At 42.7% G+C, this 23,431-nt stretch overlaps 2 protein-coding genes across 9 annotated transcripts in view; one reads left to right on the top strand and one right to left on the bottom strand.

The window, feature by feature from the left end:
• fance (FA complementation group E) overlaps window positions 1–5,304 on the top strand; it is a 42,963-nt gene extending 37,659 nt beyond the window's left edge. For all 8 annotated transcript variants that reach the window (XM_078197845.1, XM_078197839.1, XM_078197847.1 and 5 more), the window contains 3 exons: window positions 551–617; window positions 994–1,119; window positions 4,876–5,304. In XM_078197845.1, the coding sequence (XP_078053971.1) occupies window positions 551–617; window positions 994–1,119; window positions 4,876–4,980 (298 nt within the window). In that variant the 3' untranslated portion in view covers window positions 4,981–5,304. The remainder of the gene's footprint in view (window positions 1–550; window positions 618–993; window positions 1,120–4,875) is intronic.
• A 4,929-nt stretch (window positions 5,305–10,233) lies between these two features.
• LOC144479195 (putative E3 ubiquitin-protein ligase makorin-1) overlaps window positions 10,234–23,431 on the bottom strand; it is a 29,357-nt gene continuing 16,159 nt past the window's right edge. Inside the window, exons 6-8 of the mRNA XM_078197838.1 lie at window positions 16,809–16,916; window positions 14,272–14,401; window positions 10,234–11,095 (exon numbers count right to left, since the gene is read on the bottom strand). Coding sequence (XP_078053964.1) covers window positions 10,904–11,095; window positions 14,272–14,401; window positions 16,809–16,916 — 430 coding nt within the window. The 3' untranslated portion in view covers window positions 10,234–10,903. The remainder of the gene's footprint in view (window positions 11,096–14,271; window positions 14,402–16,808; window positions 16,917–23,431) is intronic.

The raw sequence follows: 23,431 nt of genomic DNA, 5'->3' as shown, positions 1-23,431 counted from the left end.
CCACCTTTGATTTTTCAGTCTAAATGTAGATTACAAACCCCCACGATTATCCCTGTACCTTTCAGCCAATCTCCCATTATCTCTTATACTCTCTGTCCTACTGTGCAGTTACAATGAAAAGCCTGTATACCACTCCAAGTGACTTCTTACTTTTATTATTTCTCATCTTACTTTTATTATTTCTCACTTGCATATCCTGGTTTCCTGAACTCTATTTTGCTAATTAATTAACAGAGCCACCCCTCCACCTCTTCTTGATCTCCCTAAATGTCACGTCCCCTTCAATATCAGGTCCCAATCTCTGTCATCCTGTAGCCATGTCTCTGTAATGACCATCAGATTGCACTTAGTAATTTCTATTTGCGCTATCAGTTCATCTCTTGTTCTGAAGGCACGGCATGTAATATTTATACAGAAAGCAGAATGCAGTCTGTGCTGAGGGCTCTAAAGTGGGGAGAAGATTGAACTTTGAGGGTGAAAGAGGATCATCTTTTGGGACTTTATTTTTGTGTGTTGGCTCTTCCTACTAATTACTGTGAAATACTTACAGGCACATCTTGTCCATCATGTGGAGTGAGGAAATACTTTCCGTGGTCCATGCATTACTTGAGAGGAAGGTGAGTGATAGTAACGGCAAGTTGGAGGTACCACACAACACTGTAGTTTAACTGAGCAACATTTCTAATCTGACGGCCTGAAATAAAGCTCTGGGGGCAATTTAACACAGCCAATCCAGTCCTTCTGAAATGGTTCACCACTTACAGAAATAAAGTTTATGAAACTCTTACACTTCCACGAGGGCATTCAAAGTTGCTTTATACAGAAGAGGTTACTTTTTTTATTGTAGTCACTGTTTTGTAACAAATACAGCAGCAACAATTGCAAAATCTCAAGTCCAGCAATGAATAAATGACCAGATATTGTGTGTTGATGGTGTTGGCTGAAGGAGTCAGTTTGCTATTGAAACACTTATCGTTCTATTTTGCTTAATAGGTGGAAGTGACGTCTGAAATATTTGAGCAGTTTGTTCAAAAGCTGAGCCAGCATGCAGAAGTTTTCAGCAAGTCTGTGAAATATGCCAAAGTGGTTCTGGCTGTACTTACAAAGTACCAGATCTACGTGAGTATCACAACTCAGCTCGGTGTGGGGGAGGGGGAACTCTGGCGGCAGGTTTATTTTTCAAGAGGGTTGAGGTGGGGGCAATGTGACAGTCAGCTGACTCTCTGCTCACCCCACTTTCCCCCTCAAGGCCTTCCTGCCAGGGTTGAAGTGGGGTGGTAGGCGAGGTGGCAACTATCATGTCATGTTGTTTGAACCGTAGCAATGCAGGCACATGGCTGCCTACTCATTACCAGCCGAGCTGGGCATCACAGGTCTCATTCAAAATTGAAATGTTTCTGAGTTTGGTGATTGATCGCATTAGCTTTTCTGCTATTTACTTGGTTTTGGGATATACAACAGAGACCACTGAATAATGTGTCTGATACCCAAGGCCAGAAAATCGCCTGGGATGGAGAAACATCTTTGTGACTGAACAAAACCTACCATTCTGGACATAGAACCGCTACAGTGCAGACGTAGGCCATTCGGCCCATTGACTCTGCACTGACTCTCCAAAAGAGTCACCCTCCCAAACGCCCTATCCTTGTAACCCCTTGCATTTACCATGGCTAATCCACCTAACCTACACATCTTTGGACACTAAGGGCGGAATTTTCCCATCCCACCCGTTGTGGGATCGTAGTGGGTGAAAGCGGATCATGCAACGGTCCATTGATCTCAGGTGGGATTTTCTGATGTTGAGACGAGTGCAGCTGGAAAATTCCACCCCAAGGGTCAATTTAGCATTGGCCAATCCACCTAACCTGCACATCTTTGGAGTGTGGGAGGAAACCGGAGGAAACCCACACACGTGGGGAGAACGTGCAAACTCCACACTGACGGTAACCCAAGGCCGGAATCCAAATGGGTCCCTGGCGCTGTGAGGCATTGGTACTAACCACTGTGCCACCATGCCCACAGTTCTGCCGCACCGACAAATTTAGATTCCTGTGTTTAATGTTCTGTATTAATTTAATACTATAATCCAAGGGTTGCATTGTTGGGGATGAAATATTAACTTTGTAGTCGTGGCAATCAATGTACTCAACCAGATAATTGTGCAGGCTAAGTGCTGAAGGAATCTTTGCTGCCGTATGATTTTTTTCTTCTTTTGAAATGCTCCTTGAATGCACTTGCTCATTGTCAGATCCTACACTTGATCAAACGTCCCAAGCTCCAATCTTACCCTAGCTGCAGCCATCAGAAAACTGCAGGAATAGGATAGCCATTAAGGACGGCAGAGTGGTTAGCACTTCTGCCTCATAGCGGGTTCAATTCTGGCCTCAAGGAACTGTGTAGAGTTTGCACGTTCTCCCCCTGTCTGCGTGGGTTTCCTCCGGGTGCTCTGGTTTCCTCCCACAGTCCAAAGATGTGCGAGTTAGGTGGATAGGCCATGCGAAATGCGTGGGGTTACAAGGATTGGGCGGGTGGGGGAGGCCTGGGTAAGATGATGTTTTGGAGAGTTTATGCAGACTCAATGGGCCAAATGGCCTCCATTTGCACTGTAGGATTCTATTTCGGCAACCCAAACACACAATTGGGGCATTCCAGTTCAGCTTCCTGGATTATTACGCATGGTGATATTCATTTAAATAAACTTTTAAGAAAACGCTCCTCAGTTTTTTGTGTAGACTCCACCCAGACAATATCATCGGTAAGTAAACAGCTTCTGGCCAATTAAACAAAGCATTTAAGAACTGGAAACTTTTCAAGTGATGTGAATACAAATGGTTGACTAATTATTATGTTTGGCTAATATATAATCTGTTTTAAGCGTTGACCTTTCAAATGGTGGGTACTGTTTCCAAGCAGATACGAACCGTCATAAAAAAGACTGGTCTTATAGCGATTAAAAGACATTCTACACAAGTATAGCACTTATAACATTAAGAAAATAACTAATCAAATTGGCGAAGTATGTTTGTAGAATGCTTTGACAGCAGTTTGGATGTGGTCTTACCCAGTTGTTAGACTAGGCTTTCAAGTGTCCTAACACTTCCAGGTTAACAGTGCAGATGGGTCCCACACATCTGGCTTGAGGCTGAGCTCAGGGTTGAAGACGTTCACGGAGGGTCCTGGGCCACAGGGAATCAGCCCATCGTTAGATCAAACTTCCAGGCAATTCTCTCACAGGGTCCTGGCGCACGTCTCCCATTGCTTATCCATCTCCAAAGTTCTGGAGACATAATGAACGTGCAGAGTCTGTGGTTTTATGAAAGGGAATTCTTGTTTGCTAAATTTATTAAGCCTTTTCAGGATGTAATCAGTAGTGTTAGGGTCGTTGGCTTGTTTTGTTAGAATGTGGTGCTTATCACCACCAGTGGTATGGATTCAACACCTTGAACCAACTCAGGCAGTGCTTGGCTCTGCCTCTTCTACTTTTCAGACACAAGGACATTGCATGGAGAGAGGAAAGTAGTGGAGTCGGTAGATGAAAGGCAGTAGATATTGTATACTTGGATTTCCAAAAACTATTCAATAAGGTGTCATGCACAAGGGGCTGAGTGGAGAAGAGGTTTCTTCACTCAGGGGACTGTGAATCTTTAGCGATACAAATTGAAAATGCTGGAAAAAGTCTTCACCTGTGCAGCGAGAAACAGAGTTAACGTTTCAGCTCTGCAGAAATCATGCGGACTTGGAACATTGACTCTGTTTCTGTCTCTGTAGATACAGCCAGACCTGCTGAATTGTTCCTGCATTTCCTGTTATTTCTGATTTCCAGCATCTGCAGTATTTAGCTTTAATTTTAGTGTGAATCTTTAGGATTGCTTACCCCATAGGATTGTGGGTGCTCCATTACTGAGTGGATTTCTGGCTGGTTTCTCAGGGTAGATAGGGAGTGAGTGGGTGGAACAGGAGCTGGAAGCATACACCGGGCTGCGAGGGGCACTCCTGCTTCCTTTCTGGCCTGGTTTCTCTGAAGAATTTGACTGGTGTTAGCCAAGCTTATTTAACTTTGGACTGTAAGAGGGAGACTAATAAACGTGGAATATGGACTATTACAACGATTTATTGGGGGGAAAAAACAGTCATGGTTTTGTTAAGGGATCTTAAGGGTGAAAGGATTACAATCAAAAGGGATGGTAACTTACGGAAGACTTTTTAGGGGGCTTTGAAAACTATATAGCACAGTATTAGAAAAGTTAAGTAACATTCCACACTGAGGGTAGAAACATCACCCAGCTAATATGCTGATGTGGCAAAAAGACAGACGCTGCCAGCTGAATGCATGCATGCCTAAGCAGTACCAGTAGATACAAGACGTCTTCAGGGCCAGTATCAGTAGCTGGTATGCCTGGAGATCTATGTAATATTTAGGTAGCCTGAATTAGCTAACCTGGCTGAACCAGGGAAGACACTAAGAGGAGCTGAAGGGAGATAAGGAAAACAGATATTACTTGAGATAGTAAACACCCTGCCTAGTGAACATCTTGGCTAATAAACGATCATTCTGGACTGGGTCTCCTGAGATTATTTTGTACAATAAACTGCTCCACAACAAGGCTAAATCTAGCTAACCTCTGCAACTGAATTAGTTCTTTTCTCGCAATTGCTACAGGAAAATAGCTGGTATGTGGTTTCCCCTTCTAATTATTATCCAGTGATTCCAGTTAGAAAATGTACCTGCCAGGTGAGGGCAGACTGAAAAGGCCTCTCCAGCCCCACCGCTGTCGGGACAGATGGCCATCAGTTTTTCTCCTTTTCTAAAGCTAATAGGGAACCAATTGAAGAAATGATTGGGAAACATTGATTTTTTAAAATTTATTTTTCCAGATAACACCTGCGCACAAGAACATCCTGTCCTGTGCCCTGGCATTACACAAGACATTTCTGAAGAAGTCGATGCAGGCAGCACTAAAACACATTGTCGCAACGTGAAGTGTTTTCTGAGGAAACAAACATGGGATGTGGAGAGGGGTTGTGACGAGATATTTATTGCACATCCAATTTGATTGGAGTATATGCTACAGAACCAGAGCAAGAATTGAAATGGGTGAAGACTATCAGGATAAAGGACATGATAACATTGAGGACTATGACACTATAGCACTGTTTATGTATCTCAAAATATGCAATCTGATGAATGTATGTTGCTGGCTATTCCACCACATGTCTGTAGTTGCACCTTTTCACCACTTGGTGTTGCTGCAGGTTCCTATGCCAATGAATTGTACTTAGCCTGGAAATAAAGTGCATTCCATCATTTGTATGGTCAATGAGTAATTTTGAAGATGGTTAAAGCAGTATCAGAAACAGGGCCAGGGTGTGTTTGACAGAGAGCATTGGAAACATGGGGTGAGATGTCCCAGCTGCACTCGCCTCCAGACGAGAAAATCCTGCCGGAGGTCCATAGACCTTTACGTGGTCTGCCCTGCCCACTATGATTCCCGTGGTGGGTGGGATGGGAAAATTCCACCCAAAGTATCTGAGAACTTCCAACCATTTAACAACGATATATATACAGGAACAGATACGCAGGAGGCTCCAAGAGCCATGTGATTTGACTATTGATGTATATTAGCTGTTAACCCTTTAGAGACAGTGCTGGTTGCAAATCATTAAATCTGATGATTTGTGCTGCACTAAAGCCCTTCCAAAAACAAGGAGTGGGGTTTGACAACTTCACTCAGCCTGAGACTGGAGAATGAGGTCAACGGACATTTCCACTGTCCACCCCTTGCACGTTCCAATTCCATGGTGGGTGCGACAGTAGAATTCTGGCATAGATGTCATTCCTAACACCCTAATAACAGCATGTGCAAAATTTAAATCAATTCAAGTGGTTGACCCTCAAATTTCACCGAGAAGTACTAACGTGGATGAAAGAAAGGCACGTTTAGATAACAGAGGAAGCACATTTCATTTCAATTTGAAATTTTTATATTAACAGAAATCGCATTTCCATTGTGCTCAGTATAATCTAGGACTAAATTAAGGATTATAATAGTGCAGAGGCTGGGTCCTGAAGGCTTTGACTTTTATTTAAGGGTTGAGTTTCTGCAAGAGATCTCCGCTTGTCTATCATGAGACCACAGGAGCAGAATTAGGCCACTCGGCCCATCGAATCTGCTCCACCATTCAATCTTGGCTGATATTTTTCTCATCCCCATTCTCCTGCCTTTTCTCCATAACCCCTGATCCCCTTATTGATCAAGAACCTATTTATCTCTGTCTTAAAGACAAGGACCTGGCCTCCACAGCCTTCTGCGGCAAAGAGTTCCACAGATTCACCACTATGGCTGAAGAAATTCCTCATCTGTTTTAAAGGATTGTCCCTTTAGCCTGAGGTTGTGCCCTCTATTAATGGAAAAGTCCTCTCCACATCCACTATCCAGGCCTCACAGTATCCTGTAAGTTTCAATAAAATCCCCCCTCATCCTTCTAAACTCCAACAATTATTAGTCCTCAACTGTTCCTCATACGACAAGCTCTTCATTCCAGGAGATCATTCTTATGAACCTCCTCTGGACACTTTCCAAGGCCAGCACATCCTTCCTTAGATATGGGGCCCAAAACTGCTCACAATACTTCAAATGGGGTCTAACCAGAGCCAATCCTCAGACGTACATCCCAACTGTAACATCCCCAGGGTTGCTGTGACTTCAAAAAGTACCAAATAGTGCTGTAGAAAATGGCTCAGTCTGAGTGTAACATTTATAGTTACAGCATCAATGCAGGTGCAAGAGCTGCCATTATTCGATTGAGAGTAATTTTATGGCTCTTTTTCACAATTAAATGCACCATAATACAACAGTGTCAGCAAACATTTTGACATGCCACAGAGATGAGGTTAGGTGCTCCATAGCTTCGTCAAAAAGAGTGAAGATTGGATTGCAAATCTCAGAATTGGAAAGGCCTGCACCAAGGTACACTGGTCAAGGCATTATCCTGGGTAATGAACAGGAGAATGTTTAAGTTTATTAATGTCACAAGTAGGCTTCCATTAACAGTGCAATGAAGTTGCTGTGAAAGTTCCCTAGTCGCCACACTTTGGTGCCTGTTCGGGTACACTGAGGGAGAATTTGGCATAGCCAAAGCACCTAACCAACATGTCTTTCAGACTGGGTTGAAACCCATAAAGGCAGAGAGAACATGTAGACTGCCCAGTGACTCGAGCCCCTGGCACTGAAGCAGCAGCGCTAACCACTTTGCCATCCTCCGAGCAATTGCTGTTATTTGCAGAGGTGGATCATGTACGTGAATATACATAGTTTCAAGCCCTTGTAAGTGAGCCACACAGCAAGCCCCATTGATGATCTTAAATTGGTTATCAGTCTAATTCTTATGACAATCAGGATTGTTCAGTAAGTGTTGTCCAATCGAACAATTTATTCAAAATTTTACAAACAAAAGATAGTCGAATGTGTTCAGCACTTTGCCTGCTGCGAACAACTAAAGGGATGTGGTGCTGATATGATCCACCAGATGTTGAGACATACATTCTGGCATCACACCAAATGTGAAATTCATGTTAAGATCAAGAAACTATTTAGTGAATTTGACCCAAGGTTGTTGCCAGCATTCATTTCCTAGTGGCAATGCTAAGTGATAAGTAGGAGAGTCCCATGATCAAACAAGCATTGACGCAGGAGGCAGTGACATCATGGTATTGTCACTGGACTAGTAATCCAGACACACAGCTCTTGGGTCCTGGGTTCAAATCCCACCCTGGCTGGTGAAATTTGAATTCAATAAAAATCAGGAATTAAAAGTCTAATAACTATGAAACCATTGTTATAAAACCTCATCTGGCTCAACTAATGTCTTTTAGGGCAGAAAATATGCCGTCCTTACCTGGTCTCGCCTACACGTGACTCCAGACCCATAACAATGTGGTTGACTCACATGCCCTCTGAAATGAAGGGCAGTTAGGGATGGCCCAGCCAGCGACACCCATATCCCACAAATGAACAAAAAAGATTGAACAGATTGGTATTGGGTTACAAATTTACAGCATGTCCTACACTGCTCGCGATGTACAAATTTATTTTTTTAACAATCGCAATTGGATGACAGTACCCTAAACACACACACACTAAACTCAGCAGAAGCAGTTTGGCAGCACCATTCATTAAACCAGAGTTTCCCAAACTGGGTTCCAGGGAACATCCCAGAGTGCCATGCCAGAGCTACAAGGACCAAGAAGAACATGAGAGAGAGATGTGCGCGCGCATGTCCGCAATGAAAATCCAGCTCCCCAGCAACACCCGCAGCGCTCCCCTCACCCATATTATGAATTGAGCAAATCACCCATCCCATTAAAAATGACAAAAAGACTTGGGTTGAGTAAGAGAACTTTAACCATAAATGTATAGACAAGTCAGAGAAGAATCGTTTAAATGTTTGGTACGTTTGTATTTAGTGCACAATAGTAATAATTGTGTGGTTTAATTCTTCAATATAAGAATGTTTCTGCCAGTACTCAAGATCAAAAAGACTATGGCTGAAAAGGTTTGGGAAACTCTGCATTGATCGATTTATGAACTCAGCAACTCATACAGTTGAATTCAGTGTTAACGATAAAATGCATGTCCAAATAAATGGTAGTTCCCTAAATATTGCAAATATATCTACATATTTCCTTACACACCTCAATGGGCTCAAATTCACATTTGTAATGGAACAGTCGAATTAGCCCTTTCCTTGATGTGCTGGTGGAGAGATCTGGCAGTTGGTTCTCTGCAAGCTCTTCACTAATGAATACAGGTAATGCTCAGACTTACCTCATAATTGGTTCCTGAAAATCGTATCCCAAGTTGAAATGTTGCAAGTCAAAACCAATTTTCCCCATAACAACAATGTTATAAAGCAGGGATTGGTCCCCGAATCAAAATCTAATAGCCTATTTTCACTAAAATATCCCAACATTTTGCCCTCAAAATCAATTATAAACAATATAGCAATAAAATTTAAAAGGTTTGGAAACCAAGATTCACCAAAGTAAAATAGCAACTGATCACCTTCAGTCAGTGAAATGTCAACGAGCACATATGAATCTTTGAACTGGTTTGCTCACATTGCATTGATTTATAACTTAAGTGCCGTTCATTAACTGGAACTCATGGAGTCAAAGACTGCCTGCATGAGCATTGGGGTTCCTACAGTTCCACACGCTACAAGACTGGCCTCATCAGCAATCTTCTAAATAGGACCCAAGCTCACTGTGCAATCTGGATGCTGAAATAGGGCCCTTCATGGCTACCCTGGTCAGACCGATTTTCACCGAATATTACTCAAACTTGTGAACGGGCTCAAGGCTGCCACTGTCCGTTCGGAAAAGTGGCCAGTCTACATCAGATCACCCTGGAAGAGTAAAGACTCAAAAATCTGAGCAACAGGTGAAGCAAACCATTTCACACTGCTACCATACAGGCATTTCCCTAGCAGAATCCTGCAGTGAAACCAAAGGGACATACTGCCTACTACACAAATGAGTGAAAGGTGGTACAGGAATTTCAGTGCTAGTGCGATGCTAAGTATGTAGACCATGGTTCCCAATGTCTGGTGGATCGTATCAAATAGCAGGGCCCTTCATCCATTTGCAACAGGCAGATACTGACTACTCAATGAGCTTAGTATGCTCTGCTTTTGTAAGCATGTGAATCCAAAATTGGACATTTAAACGGCTCTAATCCTGATTCTGCCGAGTGCTACACAAATGACCAAAGATCATTTGGACTTGCAGTATGGCTTAGACAGAGAGAATGGCTGGAATTTTAGCGAACCACCCACCATGGGAATCAAGAGTGGGTGAGGGGGAAGGTCCATTGACCTCGGGTTTTGGGACGAGAGAGGCCATAAAATCCCACCCAACATGTTCACACATTCCGAGAGAATGTGTTCACACATTCTCCATTATTGTGTAGAGGCTCTGGACTAGTATTCCAGAAGATCAAATTCTTTGGGGAACACGAGTTCAAATCTCACCATGGCACCTGGCTTAGTTTCAGATAGCAAAGAAAGATTTTCTGCTTTCTTCATAGCTATTTGCTGCTGTCGTTTTTATTAACAGATATCCACCAAGTTCCGGCTTTAGGACCTCATCAACATGTGTTTATGACTTTCCAAAGCGCACAGACCAGACAAGAATGTCTGGAAGAGAAAATGCAAGAACTGAACACAAAACTATTTAGAAAAAGGTTTTATTTGGTCATTGTTAGCACAAATATTATAAAAAAACATTCCCACCAATTAAGCAATAACAGCTTGATCAAGTTACAAAATGTCAAACTGCCATTGATCCCCATGTTAAATATGCACTCACCCTAATTAGTGGATGACAGGAGGAGATAAATTTTACATTCCAGTTCTACTGAACCTATATTATTCCACTTTCTATATTTGGTTTAGTAACTCTTAGTACATAATCAGTTCACCTGCAGTCAAAACATCTACAGAGTTTGGTAAAATAGCCAATTCCCAAGTGAATGTTAATCACAATGATCACAGAATTCAGAATAATCAATCCCCAAAGTCCAATTTCAAAAATCAAAATGAATTGCTCAAATCATTTAGATGCATTTCATTTGTCACTCTTTACATCTCTAGCCTAAAGGGTTTGAGCAGCTGCATCTACAGGATTCAGCAAAGAATAGTTGCTTATCTAGACTGTCACAGTGCAACTAGTGCAAGAAAACAAATTAACTGCACTTGCATTAGAGATCAGTGTAAACAGACTTTAGTTACAAATGCCTAACTGTATGGTTTAGCCTGCTACCTGCAACTGCCAAAATATCAATATTCTACCTGCTGTATGCAGGAGCACTGCTTCCTACAGAAGACACAATGGCACAAAGCCATCTTAATCATCGGAATCATCAGAATCATCATCATCAATAAAATCAGACAGATCCGAATCAAAGAGTTCGTACTGAAAATGGGCCAAATTCTCTAAAAACGTATCATTGAGGGAAAGAATACCAAGGAGATGAAGGGCATGGTCGTAGTCGTCATCATCACAATCATCATCTTCCCACATAATTCCCAACGGAGACTGTGGAACATACAACAAGATGTGGTTAAAGCCAAGATTTTAAAGAGCCAGTTGTTCAACTCTTCCAACCTAAAGTCAAACAGAAACTGATCATATTAATTTCCTTCACTTGTTAGCTACCCTGGTGACGCCAAGCTTCTGCCCCACAGTGCCAGCATGCGACTGCAATCTGTGGACAGGGGAAATGGCAGACCTTGCTGTTTATCATTGAGGTATGAACCACATGTAATCATTTGCTGCACTGCCAAAGTTGATTTACAAAGCAGCACAGAAGCTTGACACCACAGCAAGGTACACAGACCTAGCCATTATTTGTGCTTGCTTTAAAACAAGTATCCACTCCCCCACCCCCCAAAAAGCTGCTCTTTCATCTCCTCTCATATGGAATCTTTCAGGTCGTGTATTCCAGGTCATAAACTGCCAATGATTTTTTAAAATGTCAGCTCCTCTCTGGTCATTTTCCAATTACCTAAAATTTTAATTCACTTTTCTTCAATGCTTCCTTTCTTCACATCCTTTGAATTCAGCCTCCACCTCAACACAGTAAGTTGTCTCCCAAGCTCACTGCCTAAGAATCCTCTCCAAATCTTTCCATACGAAACTCCATCTAAATTCATGGCGACACTCTTGACTTGGTTATCTCAAGTATTGCTAATCTCAACATAATTACAGATAAAACATCTCTGATCACTTCCTACTTACACCCCATTTCTACCTTCTTCCATATCTACCCTGGAAAAAAACTATCCACCAATTATTCACTTTCAAAATCCCAATTATCTTGCCTTTGGACACTTCCCCTGCAATGTGTCACAAAATGACATCCCATGTGATCATGAGGACCACAGAGACAGTGGCAAAAAGGTCACTGAACCTAATAATCCAGAGAGCCAGGGTAATACTCTGGGTCCCAGGATTCAAATCCTATCACAGCAGATGGTGGGATTTGAACTCAATAAAAATCTGGAATTAAAAATGGAGTGATTACTTCGAAACTATCGTAGATGGTCAAAAAACATCAGGGTCACTAATGTCCCTAACCATCTAGTTCATTAATGTCCCTTTAGGGAAGGAAAGTTGCCATCCTTATCTGGTCTACACGCAAGTCCAGACCCACAGCAATGCAGTTTAAATGCTCCAGCAAGCCAATGAGTTCAACAGCAATAGGGATGAGCAATAAATACTGGCAGCGCCAGAAAAACCCATGGTAGACTTTCCTTTATCTTCTCAACCTGCAAAATGGCCACACAATCCTCTTCTATTGCCTCTCCACTGTCAGTTGTTTTCACCTTATTCCATTCTTATCCAATGGTATTCATAGAATCACTTGCATGAGCTTCTCTTCCTCCTGCCACATGATTAATTCTGGCGTTCCCCAAAGATCCTCACTCCAGATTTCTCATTTGCATGCTGCCCCTCAGCATCATGACGCAAACACGCACTCATTTGCACTTCGAGTTCTACCTCACCTCTAGACTCCTCCACTGTTATTAAAATTATCAGACTGCTCATCTGATATCCAATACTGGATGAGCAAAAATGTCCTAATTAAACATTGGAAAGACTGAAGCAATAGCAATCAAACCCCACTCCAAACTCCATTACCCAGCTCTATCCTACATCATGACAACAGTCGAGATTAGGCTAGTCTGTTTGCAATCACCCCACGAGCAGCTTCCCAGCTCATTCATGTCATAACGATGACTGATTTCGACTGTCGCACTGCCTGACTTCACCCCCACTTCAGCTTACCTGCTGCTGAAACCTTAAACACCTCTACCTTCAACTATTCCAACACTCCCGACTGATCACCCACATTCTACCCTCCCCAAGTTGGAGGTCAAAGCTGTTCCGCCCTTGCCTTTCACACCAAGTCCCATTCCCCATCATCCCTGTGATATTGGACCTGCTTTGGCTCCATGCCAAACAACATCTCAATTCTGAAGCACTCATCCTCGTTTTGAATTCCTCCAATGGCCTCAACTCTCCCCATCTCCAATCTCCCTCAGTTCCACTGCACTATCCCCTATCTGCACTCCTCTTGGTCCCTTGTGCACCACTGATTTTAATCACTCCACCATTGGTAGCTGTGCTGCCAGTTGCCCAGGCCCCAATCTCTGGCATTTCTTTCCTACATATCTCCACCGCATTTCCTCCTTTGAAGGCACTCCTTAAAGCCAAGCTTTGGTCATTTGACTCAATCTACTTGTATGTCTTGGTGTCATGCTCCTCATGGAGAAGATTCTTGGGCAGTGAGCTTAGGGGAGAATAGGAACATTGAGCTGGAAGCTGCAATTATGAAGGATGAGAAGTTATTGATGCCGAGAGAGGAAATAGATAAGTATAACCCAATGATTAGAGTGGTTTCACATTACTTGTATTTGAACTCTTATGGCTCCAATTATAACAAAGTAGGAAACTCATTTGGTGTAACAACTTTAGAAGACGGTTATATTACTGCTTTCAGTCTTTGTAAACCAGTGTCTAACTAGACCAATTCATTGGTCAAAACAGGAAAGAGGTTAAAATATTTATTCTACAAAGTTTGTATGTCACTTGTGCCCCCCTCAGTTGCCCGAGAAACAGTTTCTCAAGAAATGGGGCAGGCTCCCCCCGCCCCAGTTAAAAAGATGGCAAGTTACTGATGCTGAACTAGAGTCATTCAAGCAGGTGTGAAGCCAAGGCAACCTCCCTCCCCTCACTCTACTGCAGTGAACCCGATTTCCAGAACCTGTCACTAACAACAAGAGTTAGCCATTAACATTATCAAATCTGGTCTACATTATAAATATGGTATGGAAGTTGCTCAATAAAAAAGGGGGAAATTGGTGTTTATGAACAGGATTTATGTCCGGCATTTCAAATTACTGCAGATATTCAAGAAAAAAAAATTGAATTTATCCATTTCGGATGTAAAACAAATAGCATCACACTTTGGCGAACAGTTTCAACCTGGATACAAACAAAGCAAGGAGTTCGAAATTAATCCTCAATTCTTTAAGTTTTAATTTTGGAAATTAACATTATGCCGATTCTTGGTGTCATTATTACATTCCACAGGGTTGAAGACTCAACTTACTGCAGGTCCCCTTTTTTAGTCCCGGAGATGGTTTGATAATGTTATCCTGTCATTAAACACACCAGCACTTATGTTGTAATATATAGTATGCTCTTACACTATCCCTCGGCCTCCTTTGTCGACGTGGGGTAGGTCGATATCCCTCTGGAAACTCATGCAAGTAAATGCACTCAGATTTAAAAGGACATCTGCCGTTACTTCGTAAAAAAAACTTGCAGTGTATTTTTCTGTGAAAAAGAATCAGTTGTTAGATGCAACTCAATTGTTCCCAACTGCTTTGAAGAATTTCAGAACTAAATTACTATCAGTCACTCTCCCTTACACTTTGCCAGAATAACCCTTCTTGTCTCTCTGGGAAGGGGTCTCCGAGTGTCGTCATTCACTGGAAAAACCAGACAAACTTTGTCTCAAAATATCTTTCCCAAACAATAGCACTTCAGATACTTTGGAAAGTTGATGGAGTGCTGTATCACCCGTTTTTTTTTGAACTGAGCTTCAATCCACAATCTATGACTAGTATACAACTTAGCCAAGCTGGTACTAGGCACCGGGTTGAAGTCATCAAAATTGTCCTGGAATTTTTATCTGATAGCAAGCTCGTCTTGAGGAGCACTGTAAGAGCTACTTTTTGGAGAGAAAAAGGCACTTCCAGTTCAAAAAGATCTCTTTAGGTAATATTTCCAATACTAACAACTCTCAAATGATGTCAGTAGGAAGAAGAAACTTAGTAAGGCAGAAGAATAAGTTTATTTATTAATGTCACAAGTAGGCTTATATTAACACTGCAATGAAGCTACTGTGAAAATCCCCTAGCCACCACACTCCAGCACCGGTCCATAGTCCTCTATTCCCTCCCTAATCATATACCCATCCAGATGCCTCTTAAATGTTGCTAATGTGCCTGCTTCCACCACCTCCATTGGCAGCACGTTCCAGGAACCCACCACTCTCTGCATAAAAAACTCCCCCCGCATATCTGCCTTAAACTTACCCTGTACCCTCTTGTAATTGACACCTCCATCCTAGGGAAAAGCCTCTGACTATTCACTCTGTCTATGCTTCAATTTTGTAGACCTCCCCTCAGCCTCCGTCTTTCCAGTGAAAACAATCAGTTTATTCAACCTCTCCTCATAGTCAATGCCCTCAAGACCAGGCAACATCCTGGTGAGCCTTCTCTGCACTCTCTCCAAAAGCTTCCACATCCTCCCAGTAAGTAGTGTGGTGACCAGAATTGCATGCAATTCTTCAAATGCAGCCGAAACAAGGTTTTATATAACTGCAACATGATTTCCCAACTCTTATACTCAATACCCCAGCTTCAGAACAAATTCTGCATGACTATCAATGAATGCCATATGCCTTCTTAATCACCTTGGCCACCTATGTTGTCACTTTGAGACAACTGTGGACCTGCACGCCCAGATCCCTCTGTATGTTAATGTTCCTAAGGATTCTGCCATTTAATAGTATAATTCACACCTAAATTTGATCCTCCAAAACGCATCACTTCGCATTTGTCCGATTAAACTCCATCCACCATTTCTGTGCCCAAATCTCCAATCCATCTATACCCTGTTGTATCCTCTGACAATCCCTGGCATTGTCAGCAACTCCACTAATCTTCGTGTCATCTGCAAACTTACTAATCAGCCCCCCTACATTTTCCTCCAGATCATATATACAAACAGAGGTCCCAGCACTGATCCCTGCGGAACACCACTAGCTACAGATCTCCATTCTGAAAAACACCCATCTACCATTACTCTGTCTTCTATAACCAAGCCAGCCCACCCAGAATCTTAGGTGATTTTAGTTTTTGTACCATGTAAGAGCTTGTTAAACGCCTTACTAAAGTCCTATAAACTACATCCACAGCCCTTCCCTCAATTATCTCTTCAAAAAAAAACTCAACCAAGTTGGTGAGACATGACCTTCCCCGTACAAAACTATGCTGCCCGTCACTAACTAGCCCATTTTCTTCCAAATGTGCATATATCCTGTCCCTCAGTACCTTCTCCAAAATCTTCCCCACCACTGATGTCAGGCTCACCAGCCTATAATTTCCTGGATTGTCCATGCTCCCTTTCTTAAAGAAGGGAACAACATTGGCTATTCTCCAGTCCTCCGGAACATCGCCTGTGGTCAAAGAGGATGCAAAAGTACCTATTAAGGCCCCAGCTATTTCTTGCCACCACAGTAACCTGCGATAGATCCCATCCAGCCCCAGGGACTTGTCTACCTTAATGCAATTTAGGATACTCAACACTTCCTCCTTCAATATATTGACATTCTCTAGAGCGTTCATATACCTATCACTGACCTCAACATCCATCATGTCCTTCTCCTTGGCGAATACTGATACAAAGTACTCATTAAGGATCTCACCCACTTCCTGTGGCTCCACGCATAACTTCCCTCCATTGTCCTTGAGTGGGCCTATTCTTTCCCTTGCTACTCTCTTGCTTCAGAACAAATTCTGCATGACTATCAAATTGGCTTAAATAGGAAGTGGAATTAAAAATGTAAATGGTTAAGTGTCATATTTTTACAAAAGCTTGTGCAATTCTGTAGCATTTTGACAATTAGAACACAGATTAAAATACCATTTTGCGTTATACCACCAGGCAAACTTACTTCTTTTCAGCTTTGAATTTTTCAACAAGTTTCCGTTTCTGCTCATCAACTACCCAGTACTTGTACGGTATGAAGTAACTGGCCACCACTCTACATTCAGGACATGCCCTGCAAACAAAAAGAATATCTTTGAAGTTATTAATTTCCTGACTACAAAAGATAAAATCATTTAACCAGGCCAGAACCACCTCCACCTTTCACAATATCCTCACAGATATACCACATGAACGCGGCACAATGAAGATTTGCTTTCCCAGACGTTAAAACGGTCTGAGACCAGCATTGATTTGCTTTCAGACACCACACATTTACTTCTCCTTGACTACATGGCTACTAAAAATACTTTCAGGCATTCAACAGTACTCTTCAAAACTGTTGTTTTGAGATTGCTCCTGAACGGGTTATCAAGCCATTGGAATATTTGTGCTGTACCTGCCGTTCCCTAAAGTTAAAGTTCATGAAACTTCCTGGTTAGGAAATGGGCCGACTGGCAGGTGACAGTAGATAATTTTCAGGGTGTGACTAATGGTGTTTTGAAATGGGTAATCATGGGACACTTGACAATATGGGGAACCATGGGAATTTATAACAAACATGGGGACTGCTGGTACTATAAACAGCTGATTATTGCAATTTGTTATTGAGAAACACGAGACACGACCAAGGGAAGGGAGTGAAACATGGAAGATAACTAATGAGTAGCCACAGGAAGATATGCAGAACAAAAGGAGGCCAGAAACAGGCAACTGGCTGAACAAATATGACAAATGTATGCTTTGAACGAATGAGAAATGAGTTATCTCCCTGTATGCGTACTGGTAAACGTGCTCGATTTACTTACAGCTAAGCATCAAGTGTCTTTACTTTGATACGCCACCACAAATTGACATATTGGCTGCGTGGCTGAGGAGCTGGACAACCAGACAGATAAATATATTACTCATACTATCCAGTTGGTATGAATAATGTCCAGTTGTCTGGTGATGCAACATGCAGGTAAAGAGAACCATAATAAAAATGTGAGTAAACAGACAACTGCTGAGCAGCAAGAATTGCAATGGAGTCAGAACCTCACTGGCAAGAGTGGGCCAAGAAGCTGCCTCAGGAAAGCAGATCCAAACTATGATAATGCAAAAGCCAGAGGCAACAACAGGACATGGACACGTCAAAGTGAAAAGAAAGAATGGAACCCACTGCAGGACAGGTCTGGTGGGATGAAGATGCAGAGAGAAGGCAGCATGTGCTTTTTTTTGTTTTGACATAGGACTGTTTAGATAAATGTCATATAAATGGAGAAAGTGTGTAAGAATGAGGGAGATGAGCCAACACATTTTCTCTTCAAATCGTAATTTTGCACCAGAGTCTCCGTACCCAGTTCAAACTCTGAGAATGAGGAGTTGGAAAAAAGTAAAATGAAAAACCAATGATTTAAATTGCAAGATTAGAGATATATAGCCAAAAATCACAAACAGTTTGTGCTTATTTACAGATAATCACAAATGCAAATCTTTCTACCAGCTTCAAGAGTCTGAGAATTTACCTGTAGATTTTCAATGTCACAGCACAGACATGGTCTAGAGGCTTTAACCTTCCAAAAAAAAAGTGATTTGACCCATTCAGGCCAATTGTTATAGAACATTACAGCGCAGTACAGGCCCTTCGGCCCTCAATGTTGGGCTGACCTGTGAAACCAATCTAAAGCCCATCTAACCTACACTATTCCAATATCATCCATATGTTTATCCAATGAACCTTTAAATGCCCTTAATGTTGACGAGTCCACTACTGTTGCAGGCAGGGCATTCCACGCCCTTACTACTCTCTGAGTAAAGAACCTACCTCTAACATCTGTCCTATATCTATCACCCCTCAATTTAAAGCTATGTCCCCTCGTGCTCGCCATCACCATCCGAGGAAAAAGGCTCTCTCTGTCCACCCTATCTAATCCTCTGATCATCTTGTATGCCTCTATTAAGTCACCTCTTAACCTTCTTCCCTCTAACGAAAAACAGCCTCAAGTCACTCAGCCTTTCCTCATAAGACCTTCCCACCATACCAGGCAACATCCTGGTAAATCTCCTCTGCACCCTTTCCAATGCTTCCACATCGTTCCTATAATGCGGCGACCAGAACTGTACGCAATACTCCAAGTGCTGCCGCACCAGAGTTTTGTACAGCTGCAACATGACATCATGGCTCCGAAACTCAATCCCTCTACCAATAAAAGCTAACACACTGTACACCTTCTTAACAACCCTATCAACCTGTGCGCCAACTTTCAGGGATCTATGCACATGGACACCGAGATCTCTCTGCTCATCCACACTACCAAGTATCTTACCATTAGCCCAGTACTCTGTATTCTTGTTACTCCTTCCAAAGTGAATCACCTCACACTTTTCCGCATTAAACTCCATTTGCCACCTCTCAGCCCAGCTCTGCAGCTTATCTATGTCCCTCTGTAACCTGCAACTTCCTTCCGCACTGTCTACAACTCCACCGACTTTAGTGTCATCCGCAAATTTACTAATCCATCCTTCCACGCCCTCATCCAGGTCATTTATAAAAATGACAAACAGCAGTGGCCCCAAAACAGATCCTTGCGGTACACCACTAGTAACTGAACTCCAGGATGAACATTTCCCATCAACCACCACCCTCTGTCTTCTTACAGCTATCCAATTTCTGATCTAAACCGCAAAATCACCCTCAATCCCATGCCTCCGTATTTTCTACAATAGCCTACCATGGGGAACCTCATCAAACGCTTTACTGAAGTCCATATACACATCAACTGCTTTACCCTCATCCACCTCTTTGGACACCTTCTCAAAGAACTCAACAAAATTTGTGAGGCACGACCTACCTTTCACAAAACCATATTGACTATCCCTAATCAAATTATTCCTTTCTAGATCTCTTATAATCCATTCCAAAACTTTGCCCACAACAGAAGTAAGGCTCACTGGTCTATAATTACCAGGGTTGTCTCTACTCCCCTTCTTGAACAAGGGGACAACATTTGCTATCCTCCAGTCTTCTGGCACTATTCCTGTAGACAATGACGACATAAAGATCAAAGCCAAAGGCTCTGCAATTTCCTCCTTAGCTTTCCAGAGAATCCTAGGATAAATCCCATCCGGCCCAGGGGACTTACCTATTTTCACACTTTCCAGAATTGCTAACACCTCTTCCTTATGAACCTCAATTCCGTCTAGTCTAATAGTCTGTATTTCGACAACATTGTCTTTTTCCTGTGTGAATACTGACGAAAAATATTCATTTAGTGCCTCTCCTATCTCTTCGGACTCCACACACAACTTCCCACTACTGTCCTTGATTGGCCCTAATCTTACCCGAGTCATTCTTTTATTCCTGACATACCTATAGAAAGCTTTAGGGTTTTCCTTGATCCTAGCTGCCAAAGACTTCTCATGTCCCCTCCTGGCTCCTCTTAGTTCTCTCTTTAGGTCCTTCCTGGCTAACTTGTAACTCTCAAGCGCCCTAACTGAGCCTTCATGTCTCATCTTTACATAAGTCTCCTTCACAAGAGATTCAACTTCTTTCGTAAACCACGGTTCCCTCGCTCGACCACTTCCTCCCTGCCTGACAGGTACATACTTATCAAGGACACGCAGTAGCTGTTCCTTGAACAAGCTCCACATTTCAATTGTGCCCATCCCCTGCAGATTTCTTCCCCATCCTGTGCATCCTAAATCTCGCCTAATTGCATCATAATTTCCTTTCCCCCAGCTATAACACTTGCCCTGCGGTATATACCTATCCCTTTCCATCGCTAAAGTAAACATAACCGAATTGTGGTCACTATCACCAAAGTGCTCACCTACCTCCAAATCTAACACCTGGCCTGGTTCATTACCCAGTACCAAATCCAATGTGACCTCGCCTCTTGTTGGCCTATCTACATACTGTGTCAGGAAACCCTCCTGCACATTGGACAAAAACTGATCCATCTAAAGTACTCGAACTATAGCATTTCCAGTCAATATTTGTAAAGTTAAAGTCCCCCATAACAACTACCCTGTCGCTCCTATCCAGAGTCATCTTTGCAATCCTTTCCTCTACATCTCTGGAACTTTTCGGAGACCTATAGAAAATTCGCAACAGGGTGACCTCTCCTTTCCTGTTTCTAACCTCAGCCCATACTACCTCAGTAGACGAGTCCTCATCAAACGTCCTTTCTGCCACCGTAATACTGTCCTTGACTAACAATGCCACACCTCCCCCTCTTTTACCACCTTCCCTAATTTTACTGAAACATCTAAACCCCGGAACCTGCAACAACCATTCCTGTCCCTGCTCTATCCATGTCTCCGAAATGGCCACAACATCGAAGTCCCAGGTACCAACCCATGCTGCAAGTTCACCCACCTTATTCCGGATGCTCCTGGCGTTGAAGTAGACACACTTCAAAACACCTTCCTGCCTGCCGGTACACTCCTGCAACCTTGAAACCTTATCCATGACCTCACCACTCACATCCTCCTGTACACTGGAGCAACAATTCAGGTTCCCATTCCCCTGCCGAATCAGTTTAAACCCTCCCGAAGAGCATTCGCAAATTTCCCCCCCAGAATATTGGTAACCGTCTGGTCCAGGTGAAGACCATCCCGTTTGTAGAGATCCCACCTACCCCAGAATGAGCCCCAATTATCCAGGTATCTGAATCCTTCCCTCCTGCACCATTCCTGTAACCACCTGTTCAACTGTTCTCTCTCCCTATTATCTTCTGCTGAAGAACCGGAGATCTGATATAAACCCACTGACCAATGTGTATCTGACCTAAAACATGGTGTCATCCAAGATAAAGAATATGTGTGGATAAACATGCAGGACGTGCATTCTGAATAGAAGTCCATACACGAGAACAGGGTAGTTTTAATTCTGAAACTGATCCCAAGCTGGATTGACATTAGAATAGAAATTTCTTCCCACATTTAAAGATTTGAGGTTTGGTTCCCAGTTCCCAATAAAGTTCTCAAACGGCATATATGTTAGCTGGGTACCCAGAAGATTTGGAACAGCACCCAGACAATTCAGAATTTGGATCTCAAATTTTCAGAAGGACAGGAATGAGCTAATAGTTACTACTGGACCATGGCTGGTGGCTCAGGTAGGGCATCCTCACCAGTGACAATGAGCTGGGTGAGGTTGGTCTGTGTCATCTATCACACAGGCAGCTGCCCGGGCCATCACCGAAAGTGATTAACACAGGCATTGCATCTACATGAGATGTGAGCAAACACAGCAATTTAGTAATGACTTGGACAATGTTAAAAATGAGCAAAAGGATTTAAATCTAAGCAAATATGAAGTCAGCCACTTCAGACCTAAGAGATACTTTCTAAATGGAAGGTTGCCCAACATACAGAAGGCCCCAATCTAGCCAGCCATGCCTCTTTATTCAAAATATAGAGTTCAAATGTTCTAAATGGTGAAAAACCAGAAAACAGGGAAAGTGCAGGTAGATAGATTAAAATACCATAATGGAGATAGAAAAATGCTAATTAGAATGCTGGTCTTTATATCCATTCTAAAGGCATGAACATCAAAGGGAGCGCAGTTCTCATGTTGGCCTTAAGAGGGGGCAGGCAGATTTAAAGCTTAAATTACAAGATTACATCAACTCCAGTTGCATCCCCTGCAAATCAGAGGTTAAGGGGTAATGTGATTGAAATTTAGGAAATTAAATGGGAACGGATAGGTACAGCAACTATTTCAGCTAACTGGGGAGTCTAGGGCTAGAGATGCAGTCTAAAAATTAGAACCAGACTAAAGGAGAGTAAAATCAGAAACACTCCCAAACACAATGAACATACAAACTAGGAGAAGTAGGCCATTCGGCCCCTCAAGCCTGCTCTGCCATTCAATAAGATCATGGTTTCGAATTCCGCATTCTCATTTAACCCCGAAAACCTTTGATTCCATTGCCTAACAAGAAACCATCGATCCGCATCTTAAAAATGTATTTTTCTTGTCTTTTCTCCTTGGAGAGACATAGGATGAGAGGAGACCTAATAGAGGTATAGAATCATAGAAACCCTACAGTGCTGAAGGAGGCCATTCAGCCCATCGAGTCTGCACCGACCACAATCCCATCCAGGCCCTACCCTCATATCCCTACATATTTACCCACTAATCCCTCTAACCTACACATCGAGACACTAAGGGGCAATTTTAGCATGGCCAATCAACCTAACCCGCACATGTTTGGACTGTGGGAGGAAACCCACGCAGACACGAGGAGAATGTGCAAACTTCACACAGACAGTGACCCAAGCCGGGAATCGATATAAGATATATACGGTATACAAGATGTTGAGAGGCATAGATAAGGCGGACTCTGAGGCTTTTTCCCAGGGTGGAAATGGCTGCTACGAGAGGACACAGGTTTAGGGTGCTGGGGGTATGTACAGGGGAAATGTTAGGGGGAAGATTTTAACACAGGGGGTGGTGGGCGAGTGGAATCGGCTGCCGTCAGTGGTGGTGGAGGCAAACTCAATAGGGTCTTTTAAGAGACTCCTGGATGAGTACATGGGACTTAATAGGATGGAGGGTTATAGGTAGGCCCAAAAGGTAAGGATATGTTCGGCACAACTTGT

The sequence above is a fragment of the Mustelus asterias genome, chromosome 25 (assembly GCF_964213995.1).
Source record: "Mustelus asterias chromosome 25, sMusAst1.hap1.1, whole genome shotgun sequence".
NCBI classification, from domain to species: domain Eukaryota; kingdom Metazoa; phylum Chordata; class Chondrichthyes; order Carcharhiniformes; family Triakidae; genus Mustelus; species Mustelus asterias.
Note: the sequence above shows the minus strand (reverse complement) of the source record. Positions and strands in the feature narration are given on the sequence as shown.